This window comes from Felis catus, chromosome D3, assembly GCF_018350175.1.
Source record: "Felis catus isolate Fca126 chromosome D3, F.catus_Fca126_mat1.0, whole genome shotgun sequence".
NCBI lineage: Eukaryota > Metazoa > Chordata > Mammalia > Carnivora > Felidae > Felis > Felis catus.
In genome coordinates this window covers 197,720-217,394 of record NC_058379.1, presented here as the reverse complement: position 1 = coordinate 217,394, position 19,675 = coordinate 197,720, and the positions used below count along the sequence as shown (strand labels likewise).

The window sequence follows — 19,675 nt, the reverse complement described above, 5'->3', positions numbered from 1 at the left end:
ACACTTGGGTTGTTTCCAGATTTTCACTTGATCAAACGCTGAAATGTTTATGTTCCCGCCAAAGTCTTTTGCATAAGCTTTTAAGCTTTGGCTTCAGAGAATCTTAGATGACCCGCCCGGGGCCATCCAAGGTCGGAAGATCTCTGGGCTGAGGTCGGCCGGAGATCCGGGGTCGAAGGCGCAAGGGGCTGTCCCCGGTGGCCGCTCTAGGAGCCCGGCTACAGGAGTCCCCCACTGCGCCGCAGACCCGCACCCTCCACAGGGACCTCTGTCTCGACCTCATCTCCTGGGGGGGGGGGGGTCTGGATTTGAAAGGCGCCCTCCTCCAGCAGGGGTCAGGGTGGGGATGCGGGAGGGGAATGGCTGCCCCAAGAACTGCGCCCTCAGCTGGGCTTTGGCTCCGCCACGGGGTGCCTGGTGTGGGGGTCAGTCAAAGGTCACAGCTTTCTCCTGCTCCCGCCGCAGGGGCACGAGGGTCCTGGCGCCTTTCCCTACACCGCCGAGCAGGGCTCTCTCTACAGCCCACGACCCCCAAGACCCTGGTCCCGCTCCTTCCTGCGTCTGAGGACGCGCAGAGCCAGGCTTCACTGCCCCTGTGATCCCCCAGAAAGTCCTGGTTCTTCCAGAACGCCCAAGGCCCCCACAACTTGTCGGCGCCCCCCTCCCCCAACCGAGAACCCGCACGAACTCAGGGGAGACCTCCTTCACGCAGGGGCGCAGGCCCAGAGGCCCGGGGTCGTCGGGCGGAGCCCTCGCGCGGATTGGCCGCGGCCTCGATACTTTGTCGCAGCCGCGCCTTCCGCGGACCTGTGGGCAGAGCACGTGCGCTGGAGCGGAAGTGGGGCGCGGGCGGCCGGGCGCGGTGAGTCCCGGCTGAGGGGCGGCCGGGCGGGCGGCCTGCCTGGGGGGGTGGGGGCGCTGCTCCGGCCCTGCGGCGCCGAGAGTGGGGGCGCTGGGCAGCAATCGCAGCCTTTGCGGGGGAGCAGCACGCCCCGAAAGGTACGGGGTGGGGGTGCGGCCTCAGCCAGGCTTCGGGGAGGGTGCCCAGGTCTGGGCACCTGGCAGAGCCACAGCCCCCCGGGTACCCTCCATCCCTGCCCGGGGCCGGGTCCCCTCAGTGTCCCCTGGAGGTACCCCCCCAGGAAGACACTTTGTTCTTGAAGCCCGAGGTCCCGCCTGCAGGAGCCTGGCCCTTAGCCTCCTGTCCTCTCTTCCTAGAGCCGGTGCGGGGGGGGGGGGGGGGGCGGGGGTTTGCGCCGGAAGAACCTGGGGTCCTGAGAGGAGCCCTCCCCTTACCGTCCCTGCCGAAGCCCCGGAGCCTCGGCTCCCTGGGGGGACGCGGGATCTGAGGCCTACTGCCCTTCGCGATGGGGAGAAACACTGGGCTTCAAGGTAGGATCTGGTGAAGCCTGAAGCCGTGGCGTAGAGCTCTTCCCCCTAGTGGGCGGCCCCAGGCGCCAGGAGGACCCAAGAGGCGGTGCTGGGCCGAAAGAACTAGAAACTGCTGCTAGACCCTCCTTCAGGGAGCGCACACACAGGCCTGTTGGCTGCAATTCTGGGCACGCATGTCGTCACCACATTTGTGGAAAGCGGTTTGGTAGCATCTACAGAAAACACAGCTGACACATAGCGCTCCCCTTTAACCTTGCTTACGTGAGTCTGTTCAGTAGAAGAGTAATCCTGAGCCCAAGGTATTAGGGTTGTCATGCTGCCTAAGTGTCCAGGAGTGGAGAGATGTGGAAAGAAGCCTGGCCCCTACCGTCGTGGGCCACTTGACAGGACCGTTCATATGGACCAGGAGATTAATCACGAGCAATCTGTCACTGTTGGTAAAACTGCTGTATGTATATGGAGATTTTTATAAAAAAGAAAATTCACAAAGCCTTCCGATCCAACTTGCCATAGCTTACCTGTGTGTGTGGGGGGGGGCGGGCGACGGGAGGAGGTTGCGGAGTAGATGGACTGGTCACAGGGAGGCCTTGCAGATGTTCGCTCCTTTGTGTATATGTTTAACGTGTGGGATTAGGACAATCTTTAAAATTTTGTGTTTTTCAAATATGTTGGCTTTTTGTTGTTGTTGTTTTCAAAATCAAAATAAAAAGCAGATGGTGCTAGTCCTGCCTCTGGAAGGTCCCATGGCTCCTCTTTGTAGAGTGTAAGCAGTGTCTGCCCAGCCCCTGGCCCAGGGTACCTCCTTACTGCTTCAAGAGGCCTTGGCATCCATTGCACAGATACTGGGGAACTCTAATGACCCCAACACACATGGTCCGTGCCCTGACTGAGGTCAGAAACGGAGGGGAGAAAAAACCCCACCATTACCTTGTGTGTATAAGAAAGCGGGGGAGGGGCACCTCGGGGGCTCAGTCGGTTGAGTGTCTGACTTCAGGTCATGATCCCAGGATTGTGGGATCCAGCCCTGTGTCGGGCTCTGTGCTGTGTGGAGCCTGCTTGGGATTCTCTCTCTCTGCCCCTTTCCCGTGCTCATACATGTGGTCTCTCTCCCTCCCTCTCTAAAATAAAATTCAAAAGAAAATGAAGAATGTGGGGGACACAGAGAGGAGGAGATAGGAGAAGACCAGGGTGGGGCCTGTGGACGGGACACAGACAAAAGGTTCGCGGGCATGAGATGCGCCATCGCAATGACAGTACCTAGTGCACAGCAAAGGACTAAAGAAAGGAAACTAGCCGGCATCTGACACCCCTCTGCCTTCCCTTGGGGAGCTCTCACAACCATGTTAAAAATGCCTGTGGCTAGAGGGGCCTCGCAGAGTTGAGGATTGAGGTGCAGCCGGCATGTGGCCATCATGATGACTGTTGTGTTGTTCGCAGAGGGGCCGACCCAACGTGGGATGCAGAGCTTCCTGAAGCTGCTGAGGGAGAGTGGGGGCGCTGGGCCACCCCTGGCGGAGCTGGTGACTCTTGCAGGCAGGCTGTGCCGAGACCTCCAGGATGACCCCGCCCAGGTGCAGCCCTTGGTCACAGCCGTGTTGGACAGTCAGCTCCGCCTGCACCTCTTGGACAATGCGGACGTGGCCTTCGTGTGTGCCCGGGTGCTATCCCAGCAAGAGCAGCACCAGGCTGCCTGCCGGGTGCTGGAGGTAGGATGGATCTGTGAGGGGGGCGCAGACAGGTTCAGTGGCCACCACCGTCCCGAACACAACGGAGATGTGGGGAGATTTTTTTATAAACGGAGCCAGGATGGTCCACTCTGCTTCACAGATTCTAGCTACCTTGTAATCTGAGGCAACACTGTCCCTTTATGAGATCCATTCTGAGTGGTCCTGGCTCGGGGAGCGGGGCTCCCAGGTGGTGAGACGGTCAAACAGAGCCAGGCTTTCGATCCTTGAGCCACAGGTCTGCAGTCGAGAACGCAAACCGAAAGTATCGTTGTCACTCCTCTGGTGATACTTGGATGCTGACTCATTTGGCATTGGTGTGACCTGACCTGCACCGAGGTGAAGCCATTTATGGTCTGTAGCCACTTAATGTGACCGTGGTGCATTCTGCTGCCTAAATACCGGTATGTTTGATTCTAACGTGCTGCCTGCCCCAGATGACACTGGGGTGGTGCATATTACGGAGCATATGCCTGTGTTACTCCCTAAAATCTGAGACATTCTGAATTCCAAAGTACATCTGGCTCGAAGGGCTTCATGTAAGGGATTTGGAGGCATCCTTTTCCCTCTTTCACCCCCAGATACAGTTCATGCCTGGTTCATGCTGAGTTTACCTTGGAAATCCTCACTTCTTTCCAGTTCTTTCCGTTTCCACTCCTGCCACAGGCTGTGTGGGGTCCTCCTGGTTGCTCCCCTAATGTCCCCTCCTGTCCCCTTGATTTGTTCCTGTAGCAGCCACAGGGAGTTTGAAAACTGCAGATGGGCCGTGGTCTGCATGAGTCTGCAGGTGGCTCAGGAGCCTGCCATCTGACATTGCCTGCTTTTTAGTCTCTCTTTTGGACTCTCCCCCTGCTTCCTTCATGTAGCCATGCTGCTTCCTGCTGTCCCTACAACTCTTGAGATCTTTCTGTGTCTCAGGACCTTTGCATGTGTTCTCGCCTGTGCCAGAGGCCGGAGCCTGGCTCTTTGTGTGCCTGGTGTCTTTCTTCTTCTCTGGTTTCTGCTGTAGATGTCACCCTGTCTAAGCAGTGCCCACTTTATTCTCCAGTGGAGAATCTTGTTCACCCTACAGCTCCTTCGTCAGTTCCTAATTAGAAGAATTATTTGTTGGTATTCATTTTGTCTGCCTTCCCTTGCTGCACTGCAGGCCCCATAAGAGAGGGGCTGCCTTGGTTCTGCTTGTTACAGGATCCACGGCACGGAACATAACACCTGTAAGTAAGAGGGGCTAAGTTTTTCCAAATCTGTCAAAATGGATCCGGTAAACAAACAAGGGAAAACACAGAGTTGTAGTAATGTCTGTTAAGGCACTCAATGGTGAAATGTGTCAGTGACACCAGTAGTGAAAAACTCCCAATAGAGGGATTATAAACACAGTCTAGATGGTCCAGAAATGTCTCTGAGAAGGTGACGTATAGCTGAGACCTGAGAGAGAGGATGGGGACACCACACCAAGAAAGGATGTTTCCTGCCCAGGGCCACATCCTGCAGGTAGCAAGTTTCCCGTATACATTCCTGGACGGCTGTGCCCTCGGCCAGTGAAAGTCACAGCCCAGAAAAATGGGCTTTTCTGATGCTGTGGAGAGAAAGCTAAATGATTGTCAGCACCTCCCTTGCCAAGATGGTCCCGAGGACATTGGAGTTAAATGCAAGAACCCCACACACTGACTACAGCAGCTGGGTTCTGGGGGAGGCCAACCACAGGTATCCTTGGCCATTTCCAGAGTCTGGTTATGTGATCAAGTCCCACTGGGTTAGTGAGCTGTCACGGGGCACAGACCAGGACTTCATCCCACTTGACTCAGAATGCACTCGCTCGGCACCGGAGGGGCCAGCTCTGCTGGGTGGGAGAGAAAGGTCTTTCATGCAAGATGTGGGTCAAGCCTTGGAATCCCCATGTGGTTCTAACTGTGGCTCTGCCTCTTGCGTGTTGTGTGGCCCCGGGCCAGTCATTTGTGTTCTCCTTGCTTCCTGCTCTTCATCTGTAAGCAGTGACTGAGAGCTGTGTTCACCTCATGTGTTGTGTGGGAGGGTTGAAGGGCTGAAATGACCTGAATGGCTGGCTGGGCCACCAGGGACAGAGCCTGCTGGTGATTGGAGTGCTGGGTTCATGCCCTCATTGCTTGGCACATCAACAGGCAGCTCTTCTCAGGGATCAGGTCGGGTCAGATGGCAGTGCTCCAGGCAGGACGAGGGCAGCCAGGTCTCAGCAGGCTTTTCTCGGCAGGGTTGCCGTGTGCCCGGTGGCAGCCAGGAGCTGGTCCAGCTCTGGAACGACATTCACTACCATCTGGTCATGAAGCGGCTGGGCGTGGCTGTGCTGACCCCAGTGCAGAAGTTCCGCTGCAGAAAGAGGTATACTGCTGGTCTGTCTTTGTGCTTATTCCCTAGGACTCTCGAGGGCTGTGCCTTCTAAAACCTCAGGGGGGCCGAGGTGAAATAGAGGCGGGAGATAAATGCAGAAGTCAGAAGAAGCGGTAGTAGTCAAAAGATCATAGGCTCTACATCAGCCATTGTGCCCCACACTGAGCCACACTCTCCACCTACCTGTGCAGCTGGGGGAGGGGTGCATTCCCATTTATGCTTGCAGGGTAAGGAGAGGGAGCCTTTTCCAGGACCCAGGCAGAGAGTTCTAGTTGCGGCAGGAGACGCTGCCTTCTGGTGAGGGCTCTGCAGAGAAGGGGGCAGCAGGTGGGCACCCTGACCTTACTCTCTTCCTCTCCTCTTCTTCTCCCTTGGGAAATTTCCAGCACCTGTGTCTTAGGTCATCTGATTCTCGCAGACAGGCTCTGCAGGTGCCATGGTCTGGATCTCAGTGCCATCCCTTAGGGCTGCAGGACATTTTAAGGAGAATAAAGAGGAGAGTGATGCAAGCATTAAAGGAGATAGGTGTGGTGCTTAGAAGATTGCCTGGCACGTGAGAGATGCTGGGCCCATCCTCAGCACCAAGTAAACATTACAAGTGCTAATTATTATTATTATTACTGTCATCACCATTCACAGATGAGGAAACTGAGGCACAGAAAGGTCAGCAACTTGCCCAGGGTTACACATGAGAGAGATGCAAAGCTAGGCTTCCAGGAGAGACACTGAGGCTGCACAGCCTTTGTTCTTCATCTTGCGTGTTCCTCTCTGACCAGGAGGAGCTGCAGATCTCGCTCTGAGCTCCTGCCAGCCCAAGTGACAGGGGGTTCCTGTCCCACAGGGCCTGGTTACTGGCCTGGTTACTGGAAGAAGAGATGGATTCCTTCTGGATCAGAGAGAATTATTTTCCCAGTGCCCACAAAAGAGTGAGATATGCCCTCAAAACCCAGCAGTTAATCAGCCTTGGGGTCTTCAGGAAAGCAGTCATGTCCCTCCATATAGGTGCTAATGGCCTGCCAGAGTCCAGTGCAATGAAGTAAATGATTTGGGGATCAGTATGCAGTATTTGGAAGGGGCCCCTGATTGCTGGGTGCTATTGGAGGTGCTGGGGGTAATGCTTGGGCCCTACTCTCCTGGGCTGACATTGGGTATGGACAATGGGTGGTGGATGAGGAAACACTGTGGATTCCATAGTCAGAGTGGGGAGTACTAGACAGGGAATGTGCTTAGTAGAGGACTATCCTGCCTTTGTTCTTTGCTGTGGGTTGGAGGTGGCAGGCAGGCTCACCTAAGCCTTGGCTTGGAGGCCTGAGCTCTGGGACAGCAATCCCTAGATGTGTAAGGAGGGGATGATATTGGGGTTACAGCCATCATGGTTGGTACGCTGTCTAAGTGTGGCAGGGTCTCCCAAAGGTGGTTAGTACAGGAGCAGGGGCAAGAGGTTCTTGGGAATCTTTGGGAGTGATTGTAGAAAGGGTTGTGTCAGGGCAGATTTCGGAGGATTTGCTGACGAGGGAGATGTGTTGGAGGAGGTAAAGAGAATAAAGCTGGACTCCAGGGCTCTTGGTCTGATTGACTGGAACATGATGGTTTCTCACTGAGATGCACAGAACTGGGGGAAGATCCGAGAGCAAAGGATCGAGCTCCATTTGGGATGTAGTATGTGTGGGATGCATTTTTGACATCCATGATTTGTTCATTTGGTGTTTGGGTACTTTGGGTGTTCCCTACAGGTAGTATTTGTTTATATATCACTTTTTCGTTTTGGAAAAACTCGTGTATATACACCGTAAAGAGTAGCATAGCCCACCTCAATATCTTCATCATCCACTTTCAGTAGTTACCAGCCATTGGTCAGCTGTGGCATCTCAGTGAGCGGTAGTGGAAACCCTGGTGACACCCCTCTGAGGTTGTGCCGTGAAATGTGGGCCCCTCCCTTCTTCGGGGGATGGACGCTTGGGACTCTGCAGCTTAGAGAGGAGGAGCAGCCAGTGAGATGAGAGGATGTCTGGGGGTGCAGTGTTTGAGAGCACACGAGGTGCATCCAGGAGAAGGGGTGTCTGTAACCACCACTTCACTGTCTTTATCCAGAAACCCACCACCCCTCTCCCTCTGCCCTGATGGCCTGAAGAGCCGAAACTTTCCCAGAGAGGTTCGCCGGAAGCTGCACGACTTTGCCTCGAGCGTGAGCACCAACCCCAGCAAGGCCGAGCGGGTAAGAACCCAGGAGATCGAGGCTCGACAGCCCCCCGTTTAGCCTACCCCCCGACCTTAGGCGACGCCACCACCCTTAGATGACTCACACCTTTACCCTCTCCTCCTCCGGACCTCCCCAGTGGCCCGTCTGCCAGGATGCGGGGGGCTTCCGCCTCTCTCAGAACTTTCCTGGAGACGGGAGCTCATTGGCTGGCAGCTCGTGACCATCCAGCCTACACTCGTGGAGGGTCTAGTTTTCAAACGTGGGGTCATCATATCCCCACTGCTGTCGTGGAGCTTCCAACCTGAGGGAGGCAGGTATTTGCGGAGCTCAGGGCCAGCAGGGCGCCATCCTCAACGTAGCCCCGGGAAACTGGAGGGACGGAGTGGAGTGGGGTGAGGTTGCTAGGGGTAAAGAGGCGAGATACGACCAGTGGGAGTTTCCCGGTGCTCCAAAATCCCGGCCTGTTCTCTCCGCCCACTTCTCTGCTCTGTCCAATCGGCGGGGCGCTCCCCTGTTAGCTCCACCTACTTTCTCCCCGCCCCTTCTAGAGCTTGTCCAATCAAAAGGGCACTCCTGGTGCTTGCTCCACCCACCATGTTACCTGTCCAATCAGTAGTGCTCTCCCAGTGATCACCGCGCCGGCCGCGTAGACTGGGTTCTCCCGAGCACCGAGCGGTGGCCGCAAGAAGAGTTGCTCTGCGGGGTCCTGGGTCACAGGCGTTGGTCACGGGCTGTCGCTGCCCCCTGCTTCGGAAGGCTCTGGCCCGGCAGGCCTTGTCCAGGCCCTCCGCGTTTCTGGGTTATCGTTGGCGGGGCCGCCGTTGCGGCGCCAGCGGTGAACGAGGCCGGGCTGCCGGACGTGCTGGCGGCGCAGATGGCCTGGTTCAGGCCTCCTGCTCTGAGGCGGCTCAGCTTCTCTGCTGCCGCTCTCCGAGAGTGAGCCCGGGCTCCGGCTCGCCGCCTCGGTGAAAGCGTTGTCGGGTCGCCCTTGTGCACGCCGCTGCTCCGGGGACGGTGGAGGGCCTAGAGGTTGTGCTGTTTTGGGGCAGGAGAACCTGGCCTTGGAGACGAGCCTGACCGTAGAGCAAGTGTACAACTGGTTTGCCAATTACCGGCGGCGCCAGAGGGCCCTTCTCCAGCGCCTGGAGCCAGCGCCGGAGGACACAGTAGAGGACCCCAGTGTGAGGGAGAGGGGTCCGGACCGCCCCCAGCCCTCAGACCACCCCCACCTTGGCTCTGGGTGTGTGGACAGGCCTCAGTGGCCAGGTGAGTGGTTCCAGGGCTCCCCCCTTCCTCGTGGTTGGGGGCACCCTTTGTTTAGGGCTAAGCCTAGTTAGGTTCACTCTGGTTATAGGGACAGCACCTTCACTCCCAGTCTGCACTTTGAGGACGTCACCTTGTGGTTAGTGAGATCCCTGAGGGTGAGGGTCAGGATGCCCCTAAGTGGGGCCTGCCACAGGTGTTTTGCATTTAGAGATTATGGTGCGTCCAGGGCCAGGAGTCGAGAAGACTTGGGAAGTGAGCCAGCCACCATGATGTAGGGGTTCATGGGTTTGTAATTATGGATTGGTTTCAGACAAAAGACATTTAAGGGACAAAGGATATTGTATTGAGTCAGTGGTTGACCCCTTTTTTTCAGCCAGTAGGGCTGCTCTTAACCTGCTGGGAAGGAGGCTGGGACTGGGAGCATCAGCAAGTCTCCTTCCTGTCTGATTGGCTTTCAGCAGGACAGGAGGAAAATGGGCCTGCACGATCCAGAGAGACCGCCCAAGGGCCATGGGAGTCGCTGGCCCTGGCCCCGGACTTTTCTGGAGATGAGACTATGCCAAAGCCATTGCCTCCCAGGTACTGCCATCCCATGGGACCATGGGACCATCACCCTATCGAGTTTCCCCATCCTGGGTGGGTGACCAGGCCTGGAGCAGGCATGTGAATCCTGGGGCCAGCAATGGGACCAGGTCAGTGACTGCAGAGATTCTGCCATTCTGGTATGGGAGAGCCACTGGTTAAGGAAGCCATGCATGTCAGGGACCCCACACTTGCGCCCTGGAGCCGGGCTCCAGCCTGACTTCATGTATGTATTGGAGAATGAGGAAAACGGATTTGGAAAGAAAAACATGCAGACTTATTCCTAAAGGTGAACCCTAGCTCTTGTTTCATTTTCTTTCTAGTATTTTTGTACTGTTTGCATTTCATTGAGTCAGTAACAGCTAACATTTCTTGAGTTCCTCCTGTGTACTAGGCACTGTCCAAGCACTCTCCCTCACCTGGGACGAGGCGTGAACCTGATGTAAGCATGAGGAAAGTGCCAGCCATCAGCAGGACTAGGTCTGAGCGAGGGGCCAGGTCCCGTCTTGTGTAACCGTCAAGATGTGGACACTTTCCATTTCCCACGTGACATCAGCATCTCTCATGACACTGTCTGTGCCTGGCCCTTCACATGCAGGCTGGCACTGCCCAGGTGTGTGAACTTGGGCAGGTTCCTGTGACCTCTCAGTGCCGTGCTTTTCTCATCTGCGAAATGGAGAGGGCATGCCTTGCAGGTTATTGCGGAGATTATGGGGTGGGTTGGGGGAGTGGTAACATAAACCCAGGAGTACCATCTTAGACACAGTGAGTGTGCCGCATGGAGTCTGATTGTTACCGACTGCTGCCCGGTAATTCCTGTAAGGTCAACCATCATTATCCACTCAACTGTTAGGTTCTTCCTAATCATATCTTGCTTTCATCGTTGTGGAATAGTGCTTTATTGAAGTTCCTTTTGAAGAAACTGCTAATGTATCTTAGGTTTCCAGTAATGTTTGTTTGTTTTTTAGAGAGAGCATGGGCAGGGAGAGGGATGGGGGAGGAGGAGAGTGAGTCAATGAGTGACAGAGAGAGAGAGAGAGAGAGAGGGAGGTGGGGAGAGAGATCGAATGTGGGGGAGGGGCAGAGAGAGAGGGAGACAGGATCCCAAGCAGGAAGCAGGCTCCTCGCTGACAGTTTAGATGCAGGGTTCGAACTCAATGAATCACGAAATCGTGACCTGAGCTGAAGTCAGATGGTTAACTGACTGAGCCACCCAGGTGTCAAGAGACATTGAGAATCCCAAGCAGGCTCCACGCTCAGCACGGAGCCCAATGCCGGGCTGGATCCCATGACCCTGGGATCCTGACCTGAGCTGAAATATAGGGTCGGACAACCAAAGGACTGATCCACCCAGGTGCTGCAGTCATAGTATTTTTTAAGTGTTCTAGAACCCTAGCAGCTACATGTAGAACAGTGAAGGCAGTGTAATTAGGGACGTGGTGGGCCTCACAGCCATCAGTGGCTGGGTCGAGTCGGGAACCTGGATTCCCAAACTAGGCTGGAGTCTCCTCCTGGGAGTCTCTGCCCTCCAAGGGATGGTGTTTGCTCTTCCCCAGGTCTCTGCAGGGTGGTGAGATGTACCAGGAGGGGCCTGGCCACGATCCTGTCACTCTCCCTGCCATCTGCCCAGGCCCTGGCGTCTGTCCTCTGGCTGCTGGCAGTGACATGCTAGACCCTTCTCTGGCTGCCCCTGAGTCATGGCTGATGTCTCTTGCACTGGCGTCCTCCAGGGAAGTTTCCTTCCAGACCGGGCATCTGGTTCACGGGCCTGGGTTGGACTTCATGATGCGCCCTGCAGATGCAGCTGTGGCTGTGTCCGTTACTGCTCTGGGTGAGCCCAGCTCCACAGGTGGGTCCATTCCAGGCCACACTCTTCTGCACAAGATGCCACAAGTACTTGGGTCTCATTTGAGGGGTTGTGGGAAGGGCCAATACTCTCCTACTTTTCTAGTTTGCAAAATAAAATGTGCATATGACTAATAGTAAGACAGGAAAGAGTTAAAACTAATTAGACATCTGCCACCCTGCATTCCCCATTCTAGTCCACCTAACTTACCTGTCAGCGCTTGCTGCAACAGCAGATGGTCTAGCTTATTGGACCTCCTACAGCATCTCATGATTGAAATATCACTTCTTTAGTTTCTTCTTAGTTGTTATCTAAAGAGTATGTATTTACATATTGTTTAGTCTACCAAATACAAAAGCATCTTGTGACATCTCACCTTGTAAGGAAGATATTGGCACCATCAATTTGCCTGTCACCTAAATTTCTTAGTCTTCTATGGGTACATCCATATTTCCTGGAGTTTGTAATTCCCTTTCTTTTTTCTTACATTACCTGTTTTTATCACATTCTTAACTTCTTCCAGCTTTCCGAGTTTCTCCTCTGAAGACTTATGGCTGGAGCCCTCCTTCCTGTTTCCATCCCAGTGACGTTTCCCTAGACCTGGTGTGGGGTCACCATCCCGAGTGCTCCTCTCATTGTCTCCTTGGGTTTGCATCGGTGTTTCCTGAATTGCAGGTCTTGTTCTTTCTTCCTTGACTTCTTTGTTATGTTTGAGAACATCTTCAATTAATTGGGCAAGAAAGGGTACTTGCAAGATAAATTTTCTGAGTACTTACATGTTGTGAAATTGTCTTTAATCTGCCTTCACATTTGATTAACAGTTTGTCAGGGAAGGAGTTTTGAGTTTAAATATTCCTCCTCCCTTAGATATTTACAGATATATTTATATCATTGTTTTTAGCATCTGATGTTGGTGATTTCATTTTATTTTCTTCTTTGCAACGTATTGTTCCTTTCTTGGAGTTTTGTTTTTTAAGTCTGGGTGTTCTGAAATTTCACAATGATGGTCTTAGGTGTGAGTCTTTTTAATTCACTTATCTGTTAAGCCTTTCAATTTAGAGAAGATAATGTCTTCTTTAAGGTTTGGCTATTTTTTGGACAATGTTCTTTGATAATTTATCCCCTCCACATTCTCAGTTCTCTTTAGAGCACAAATCTTATTCTGATGTTGGAAATCCTGGACCAGTCTCCCAAATGTTTACCTTTTTTCTTGCATTTCTTTTCTTTTTCATCGTATGTGCTTTGGAGGTGTTAAACTCTGTCTTTCAGTATTCCATTTTGACAGGTAGGCGTTAAGAGAATTCCAGGCTCTTTTTTTATTTGAATTTTCCCTTCTTCGTGCATTCTATTACTTTTTATAGATGCAGTGTCTTTGATTTTTCTGAGTATTCTCAATAGAAGTTTCAAAAATATGTTTTGTTGTCTGAAGGCAGGAATATTGGGGCTGTGGATTCTGGCCCTTCCTTGGATAGGAAAGGAGGAAGGGTCAGAAAGAGGAAAGGCCCTGGAGACTCATTGCTCTGTAGGCAGCTTTTCAGTTTGATCATATCGGTCCCTCATTTCTTGCTGTCCATGTTTTTTTTTCCACTGTCAGAGACCTACGTTTGCCTGTCCAAATTTACCAACAAGGCTGGAGTGGGGCAGTCACAGGCCAACTTCACACTGGGACGAGGGGAGCTGGTCTTCACACCAGGTCCAGCACATGTGAGGGGTGATGTTCTCTAGGAACTGGTGAGCCTCCCTGCTGACTGCCTGAGCTCCAGGATGTTACCCTGCTCTCCCTTACTGCTCCCTCCCTTCCAACCTCCTTAGGGTTCTCAGGACCTGACCTATACCCCACCTTCCTTTCGGATGCCCTACCAACATAGGATGTACTTGTGCCCTGGGTCTGCAGACTGTGGACATCTCCCTTCCACTAATTATCCCCCCCCGACTCTCCCTTTGTTCTGGGCTTTTTGCTTATTACTTGTTTTTCTCTTAGAGGAAGAAGATCTAACCCAGTGATCTTTTATGTTTGAATCAGAAATGCTCAAATCAGCACTTAAACTGTATTTAATGTATCTCAGAGTACTTTTAAAGTTCCACAGAAAAGAGGAAACAGTGGAAAGTGGAGGTAAAATCATACATACACCAAATTGTCAGGAAAGTTCCTTTGGTTTGAGATTGTCTGGGCAGCTGGCTGGCAGGTTGGGTCGTCACTCTGGCAGACAAGACAAAGGACTGTGAACCCCGCCCGGCTGGCCTGTTGTTCTGAGTCGGGGATCAGGGATTCCGATGCTAGGTTTACCACCTGGTAGACTCAGGGAAGACACGAACCTTCCTCCTTCCCTTCCTTTGCTCCAGAATGTTTGTTGACCCAGAATTGATCAGATTCACCATGGCTTATCTTGAATGATACATGGAGATACTCTCTTCAATGTAGCGAGAAGGAGCCAGATAAGGTCGTGACACCTTGCACCTCATTGAAATCATGGTGAAACCTCAGGTAAAAGGTGAAAATGAAAATAGCTAAGGGCTGGTGGCTCAGCCTTTGATGGACCAGCACGAGATAAACTGAGAAGTGGACTGCCCATTCCCTGTCCTCATGCAGCAGGGGTGTGTGGGGGGCAGATTTGGATGCTGAATCTTTGGCATTGGGGGCTGGCACGAAGTCTGGGTTAATTAAGCAGAAATTGAAGTCTGCAAAATTGGACTTTGTCTTTGTTTCTGAAGCCTAAAAAGGCCATTGAGATCAACAGTCGTGACTGTTCCTTCCTCAGCAAGGGAGGCTGAGGCTTGAGGCCTGCCAGGCTGGATGCTGCTTCTCTCCATGGAGGTCTTGATTGTGCTGCTTGTGGGCTGTGTTCTCTTCTCCCAGCACTGGGTTGTGGAATTTGTTTCTGTGTAGGATTCGCTGACCCACCTGTTGGCAATCCGCAGAGCATGTACCTGGAGGAAGGTCCGGGCACTGGCGGTGGTCAAGAAGAACAACAGGCTGGCGGCTTCCAGGTGACACAGCCCCCGCCACAGCCTCCTGAATTCATCCTGACCCAGAGGTGAGGCACGCAGAGCCATGGGGCTCAAGCAACATTTTCTCCGGCCGTGGGTAAGGTATTGTCTGGTTTACATACAGACTTGTGACCTCAGATGTGCAGATTGAGCCCTTTCCTTATGGGTTTCTGGAAGAAAAACAACATTCTTCCCACCCTGCATCTACCAGAAGAAGAGGGTACTTTTTCCCTGAGACAAAAGAACACCTAGAAATATCAGAGCAGATATGAGGTCTGTGTTGTGGACAGTGCTCACGGTTTGTGTCTTCTCCAAGATCACCCTGGGCCCCAGCGGCCTCTTTTTGGGCATTTTCTTTTCCCTAGACAGAGGTTGTCTGAGTTTTTGAGCAGCATCAAGATGGATTTTATATTCCAAACCGTAGTTTCAGAGGTGCTTGGGAGAGCCATGAACAGCCTAGGTGCTGTGGATTTTGGCCGTGGGGCCCAGGACAACAGGCCAGGAGAATCTAGCGGTAGAGAAGAGGGATGGAAGAGTGTGAGACGTTGGGGGTCCTTTGGTGGATCTATGATAGGGGTCACCAGGACCAGGTCCCCAGGGTTCACAGTCTCCCCAGTCTGGTAGCTGAAAGTCAGGTGCCCAGTACGGACAGAACCACAGTGCAATGTGTGAGAAAGAAGGGGAGCCGTTCTTTAAGTCACTGATTTTCTTGCTGAAACAGCAGATGGTGAGAAAATGCAGACTATGCAGATGGACTCACTTTTTCACTCGTGACCAGGAACCGTGATGGAGAAAATGCCCCCACTGGGTACCTTTGTGGTTTGCTTGGTCTCCCCACTGGCTGTATCAGCCTTGGACTCCCAAGGCCCAGCCCATCATTGCTCTGATCTGATGACTTTGATTCCTTCTTTAAAAGCAAATTCACTGGGGCATAAGTGGCATTCATTAAAGCAACATGTTTAGATGGTACAGATGGTCATTTTCTGAGTGCGACTTACGTATCCACCACGAAGCTATAACTGCTGAGCCGTACAGAGCACTCCCACCTGCTTCTAACCCTGACACCCCCAGGACCTTGGATCTGCTTTATTTATCTGCATTTTCTAGAATTCCATGTAAATGACATCTAAAATTTTAAATTTGGGTGGGGCGAGGGGTCTGGCGCCTTTCACTCGCCTTGAGTACTTTGAGATTTTCCCCCTGTTGCTGTGTGCATCAGCAATCCATTCCCCTTTATTTGTGAGTTCTGGTCCTTGATGTGGCTGGACCATGGTTTTTTGATCCATCACCGGTTTGTAGTCACTGCTGAGTCCCTGGGTTGGGTTGGTTTGAGCATTCCTGGACATACGTGTTTGCCTTCACGTCTCTGGGGTGTGTACACAGAATGGCTGTGTAGGTGTGCGTCTGCCAGTTTTGGGAACTACCAGACTGTTGTCCCGAGTAGCTGCACCCGTCATCTTCCCTGCTCTCCCAGCCTGGTCCTAATGGCCTCTTGTCTCCTTCACACCCCAAGCCTGCCCCTTCTTGACCCTTCCTTCGGGTTTCCACTTGCCGGCCCTTCTCTGTGAGCCTGCCCTGAAGTGCTCTCTGGCTCACCCAAGCCCCCTACTTGAGGTGTCACACAAGCTTCTGTGGCACCTGCACACCGGAGGGCCCTAGGAGAGGACAGTGTTCCTGAAGAGCATCCAGCACCTGGAAGGGCTGCTTATGTGCAGAGAGCGGTCAGGGCATGTAGTGACCTGGCGCCCCATTGATTCAGAGCTTGTCCTGACATCGTCTCTTTTCCAGCCCTCTGGAGTTGGCTCCGGGCCCCTCTTTCTCCAGCCCTATGTCTGCTCTGGACCTGAGCCAGCCCTTGCCCTCCAGCCAGGTGAGACCCTACTACCAGGTACCATGGGTTTCCCTTTGAATTCTTGGATTCTCAGGTCATGCCTTTGGAGTGAATAAAGCAGACAGATGGAACGAGGGGTGGGGATGCCTCAAGGCTGGAGTCAATTGAATGGGAGCCGGGTGCCATGGGCTGGTGTTTCCCACTGAGTCCAGAGAGGGTGGGTCCCAGGGTAGGGGTGCCTGGGTGGGAAGGTGGAGCCAGGCAGAAGGTGCTTCTGTGCATAACGCTGTGTTGGCTTTCCAGGTGCAGTGGCCCGATGGCCAGGCCTCTAGCGATGCCTTCTGGGGAGCCCGGATGCTCCTTGAGCTTTCAGGGGGCAGCCTGGGTTGAGAGAGATATCCTTTGGGGTATCCAGCCAGTGCCCTGGGGAGCAGATGTGGACATCCAGCCATTCAACACACGTTACAGAGCTTTATTCCGACTGAAAAAAGGACCCCAGAGTTCCTTAGGGGGTTCCAGTGAGAAGCATTGGGGGCCAGTTAGCCCCCTGCCATGTTTCATAGTTTGGTTGGCTGGCAACTCACTGTATTGGAGGAAGCAAAGCACTCGAGAATTCTCTTGAGCCCAGAAGTTAGAGGGGTCTGTTTCACTCAGGCAGCGAGAAATTGTGACCTCAAGCTCCTGGGCAGGTTCTGGGCAGGGAAGGCCTTTCCAGAGCAAGAGGAGAATGTTTTGCTGTAATGACGAGGCCACACTTTACCCAGTTAAGTTGGTTAGTGGGGCATGGGCAGTGTTCTGACATATCTATATCTTGGGGGGGCTTCTTCAGAGGGTTATGTGGTTGGGATGGCTCAGGCAAGATGCGACGGTACATTTCCCCCTGAGGTTGTAAATCATTTTGTTTGTAAAACAAATGTTCTGTTCTATTAAATTACAGTTTAATGTTCTGAACTCCCCCTTTTACTCTTTTCAAAAAAATTTTTTAATGTTTATTTTATTTTTGAGACAGAGCATGAGTGGGGGAGGGGCAGACACACACACACACACACACACACACACACACACACACACACACACAATCCCAAGCAGGCTCCAGACTCAGAGCTGTCAGCGCAGAGCCCGACGTGGGGCTCGAACTCATCAACCGTGAGATCACAACCTGAGCCTAGTAGGACGCTCAACCCCCCCCCTCCCCCCGCCCCTTTTACTCTCTTAACTACGTCTTGGACACCTGTCCCTTTCAGTCCCTGATGGGCACTTCATGGCATGAGTGGGCATTGATTGATGAATTAGTACCCTGTTGATCTGATTGTTTCTAATGTCTCTGTTTTATAAACAGTGTCACAGTGTCCCTTTGCCCTTTACCTATTTTTTGTTGGAGAAAGGAATTTCCCCGGTGCTACAAGCTGCCATGTTCAAGCACACCGGGCCCAGGGTGGCCGACTGTGATGTGACTCTTGATGCATGTGACCCTCCTTTGCAGGGGTGACGTTGATACTCATAACTGTCACCTCCAGGGATAGGTCCTTGGTCCTTGCCTCTCCCATTGTGTCAGTTGACAGATATGTGCTGAGCAGTTTGTGTGATACAGCAGGGAGCAGAGTCCATTTCTTGCTGTCAGGCACCTCACAGGATAGACAGAGATAAGGAGCAATCATGGGTAGTTGCATATCCCAGGATATGTGATGCATTAATGATGAGACACCCAGGGCTTCCCAAAGGGAGGCACCTGAGCTGAGACCACCTATGCTCCCTGCCCTCACCTGGACTCTGCAGACCTTCATTGCCAACACAGCACGTACCGAATGGCGGCGGCAGCAGCAGCAGCAGCAGCAGCAGCAGCAGCAGCAGCAGCAATGTTTCCACTCGGGGACATTCACTCGCATTCGCATTCGGTGTTCCCAGAACCAGCAGTCTTTCAGTTGTCAAAGATTTCTTTATTGTGCAAGTCACAAACTTGTAAAAAGTTGCAAATGGAACACCAACGTTTCTGATGCCTGTCATTGCTCTACTTCTGTGTCGCCTTTACATACAGAATTCTACATTCCCATAGGGCAATCATCAAAAAGGAGATCAATACTGATACATTACCACCTTTATCCAGACCCCGTTAAAGTTCACTCAGTCGTCCCACCAACGCCCCAAATTACAAAAGAGCCATCACATAGCACATGCTGCGTGTACTCAGTGCATCTTTTCCTGGCCTGCAACAGCCCCTGTTCCTCCCTTGACTTTTATGACTGACAGTTACTCTGTAGCACGTCACCCCAAACGGCCAGGTCTGATGTTTCCCTGTAATTCAGGGAAGGACTTTTTGGAAGGAATATCCCAGAAGTGACAGCAGGTACTTATGTCTTACAGGTGGCACATAATTTTGATGGTCCCATCATTGTTGGTGCTCATTTTGATCACTCGATTAGGGTGTTTTCTGCCAGGCTTCTCCACTACAAAGTTACTGTTTTTGTATATTTTGGGGGGTGGTGCTTCAAAACTATGTAAACATGCTGTTTCTCATCAAGCTTTCTGTTGACTCCTGAATTTCTCTAATGGGTGTAAATTCTAAGAATTCATGAACACATTACCAGCTTCCCTCACTGACACAGTGCACGCTCATGAAGATTTACTCTTCAGCCTTTTCATGTGCCAGTCACCCAAGTAGTGATTTGTTTTAATCACTGAGATACAGCTCATTGTGCATTACCTGTCACCTTAGGAAGTGCCCTGTTCAAATTCATCCTGCCCTCAGTCATTCAAAGTCTGCACAAAGTGTCAACACAGTTGATAAACACACTGTAGTGTGAGGGTTAGAGGGTTAGGGACTAACCCTGGGCTGCTGTGAGAGGTACTACCCTTTGGCCTTCCTGGGAAACATGCAGAGCTCTGGACCCATCCCAGCCTTGGCCTTATCTGAGATACAAGGCGGTAACTATGTGAGGTGGTCACAGTCCGAGGCAAGACCCTTCTCAAAGGGCTGTGCGATGACCTCCCAGGTATCTTCCTTCTTCCTACCCTTTATAGATACTGGGCTCAATACTGAAAGTTCAGAGCACTACTGACTCAGCCAGCTGGAGCATGTCCATTTTGTGGGCAATGGACTATAGTCTCTGGAGCTGACCCTTGACAGACTCCAGCTCCTTTGGAGGGCCACCTGTGCAGTGGTCAGGTGGCTCATGTGGATGGAGGCTGCTCGGCACCTGTCGGAGGGGCTTCTGCTGAGCATTCCACCACCCAGCCCCCACTCCGAGGCCCACCACTCCCCTCCCTGCTTTGTGTGCTGATCCCAGGCCCCTCTGTGGTGGTGGGGGGGGGCCCACAGTCATTTTCTGCCCTCACCCCGTTTATGGGCCAGCCTGGGCCCAGTAGACATAGGTGAGGTACTGTGACCAGGCTGAGGGGCCTCTTTCTCTGCCTTGCTGAGGCACTACCCCTACTGAGATTAAAAGGGATATAGTGGCTATTCCAAATGGCCGATGGCTGACAGG

The 19,675-nt window shown here is 52.8% G+C and overlaps 2 protein-coding genes across 5 annotated transcripts in view; both read left to right on the top strand.

Annotated features, from left to right (window-relative positions):
- Nucleotides 1–2,960, top strand: part of ZNF268 (zinc finger protein 268) — a 49,912-nt gene extending 46,952 nt beyond the window's left edge. Inside the window, exon 9 of the mRNA XM_045042165.1 lies at nt 2,830–2,960. Within this exon, the coding sequence (XP_044898100.1) occupies nt 2,830–2,865 (36 nt within the window). The 3' untranslated portion in view covers nt 2,866–2,960. The remainder of the gene's footprint in view (nt 1–2,829) is intronic.
- Nucleotides 1–17,144, top strand: part of ANHX (anomalous homeobox) — a 31,192-nt gene extending 14,048 nt beyond the window's left edge. The window contains exons 2-10 of one of the 4 annotated variants that reach the window (XM_045042169.1): nt 2,830–3,098; nt 5,344–5,471; nt 7,572–7,695; nt 8,730–8,946; nt 9,405–9,525; nt 11,085–11,377; nt 14,262–14,409; nt 16,151–16,232; nt 16,497–17,144. In XM_045042169.1, coding sequence (XP_044898104.1) covers nt 2,830–3,098; nt 5,344–5,471; nt 7,572–7,695; nt 8,730–8,946; nt 9,405–9,525; nt 11,085–11,377; nt 14,262–14,409; nt 16,151–16,232; nt 16,497–16,583 — 1,469 coding nt within the window. In that variant the 3' untranslated portion in view covers nt 16,584–17,144. Of the gene's footprint in view, nt 1–2,530; nt 3,099–5,343; nt 5,472–7,571; nt 7,696–8,729; nt 8,947–9,404; nt 9,526–11,084; nt 11,378–12,968; nt 14,410–16,150; nt 16,233–16,496 lie in introns of those variants that run through there. The other 3 variants (XM_045042167.1, XM_045042168.1, XM_045042171.1) reach the window with 3 other exon arrangements.
- The last annotated feature ends 2,531 nt before the right edge of the window (nt 17,145–19,675 follow it).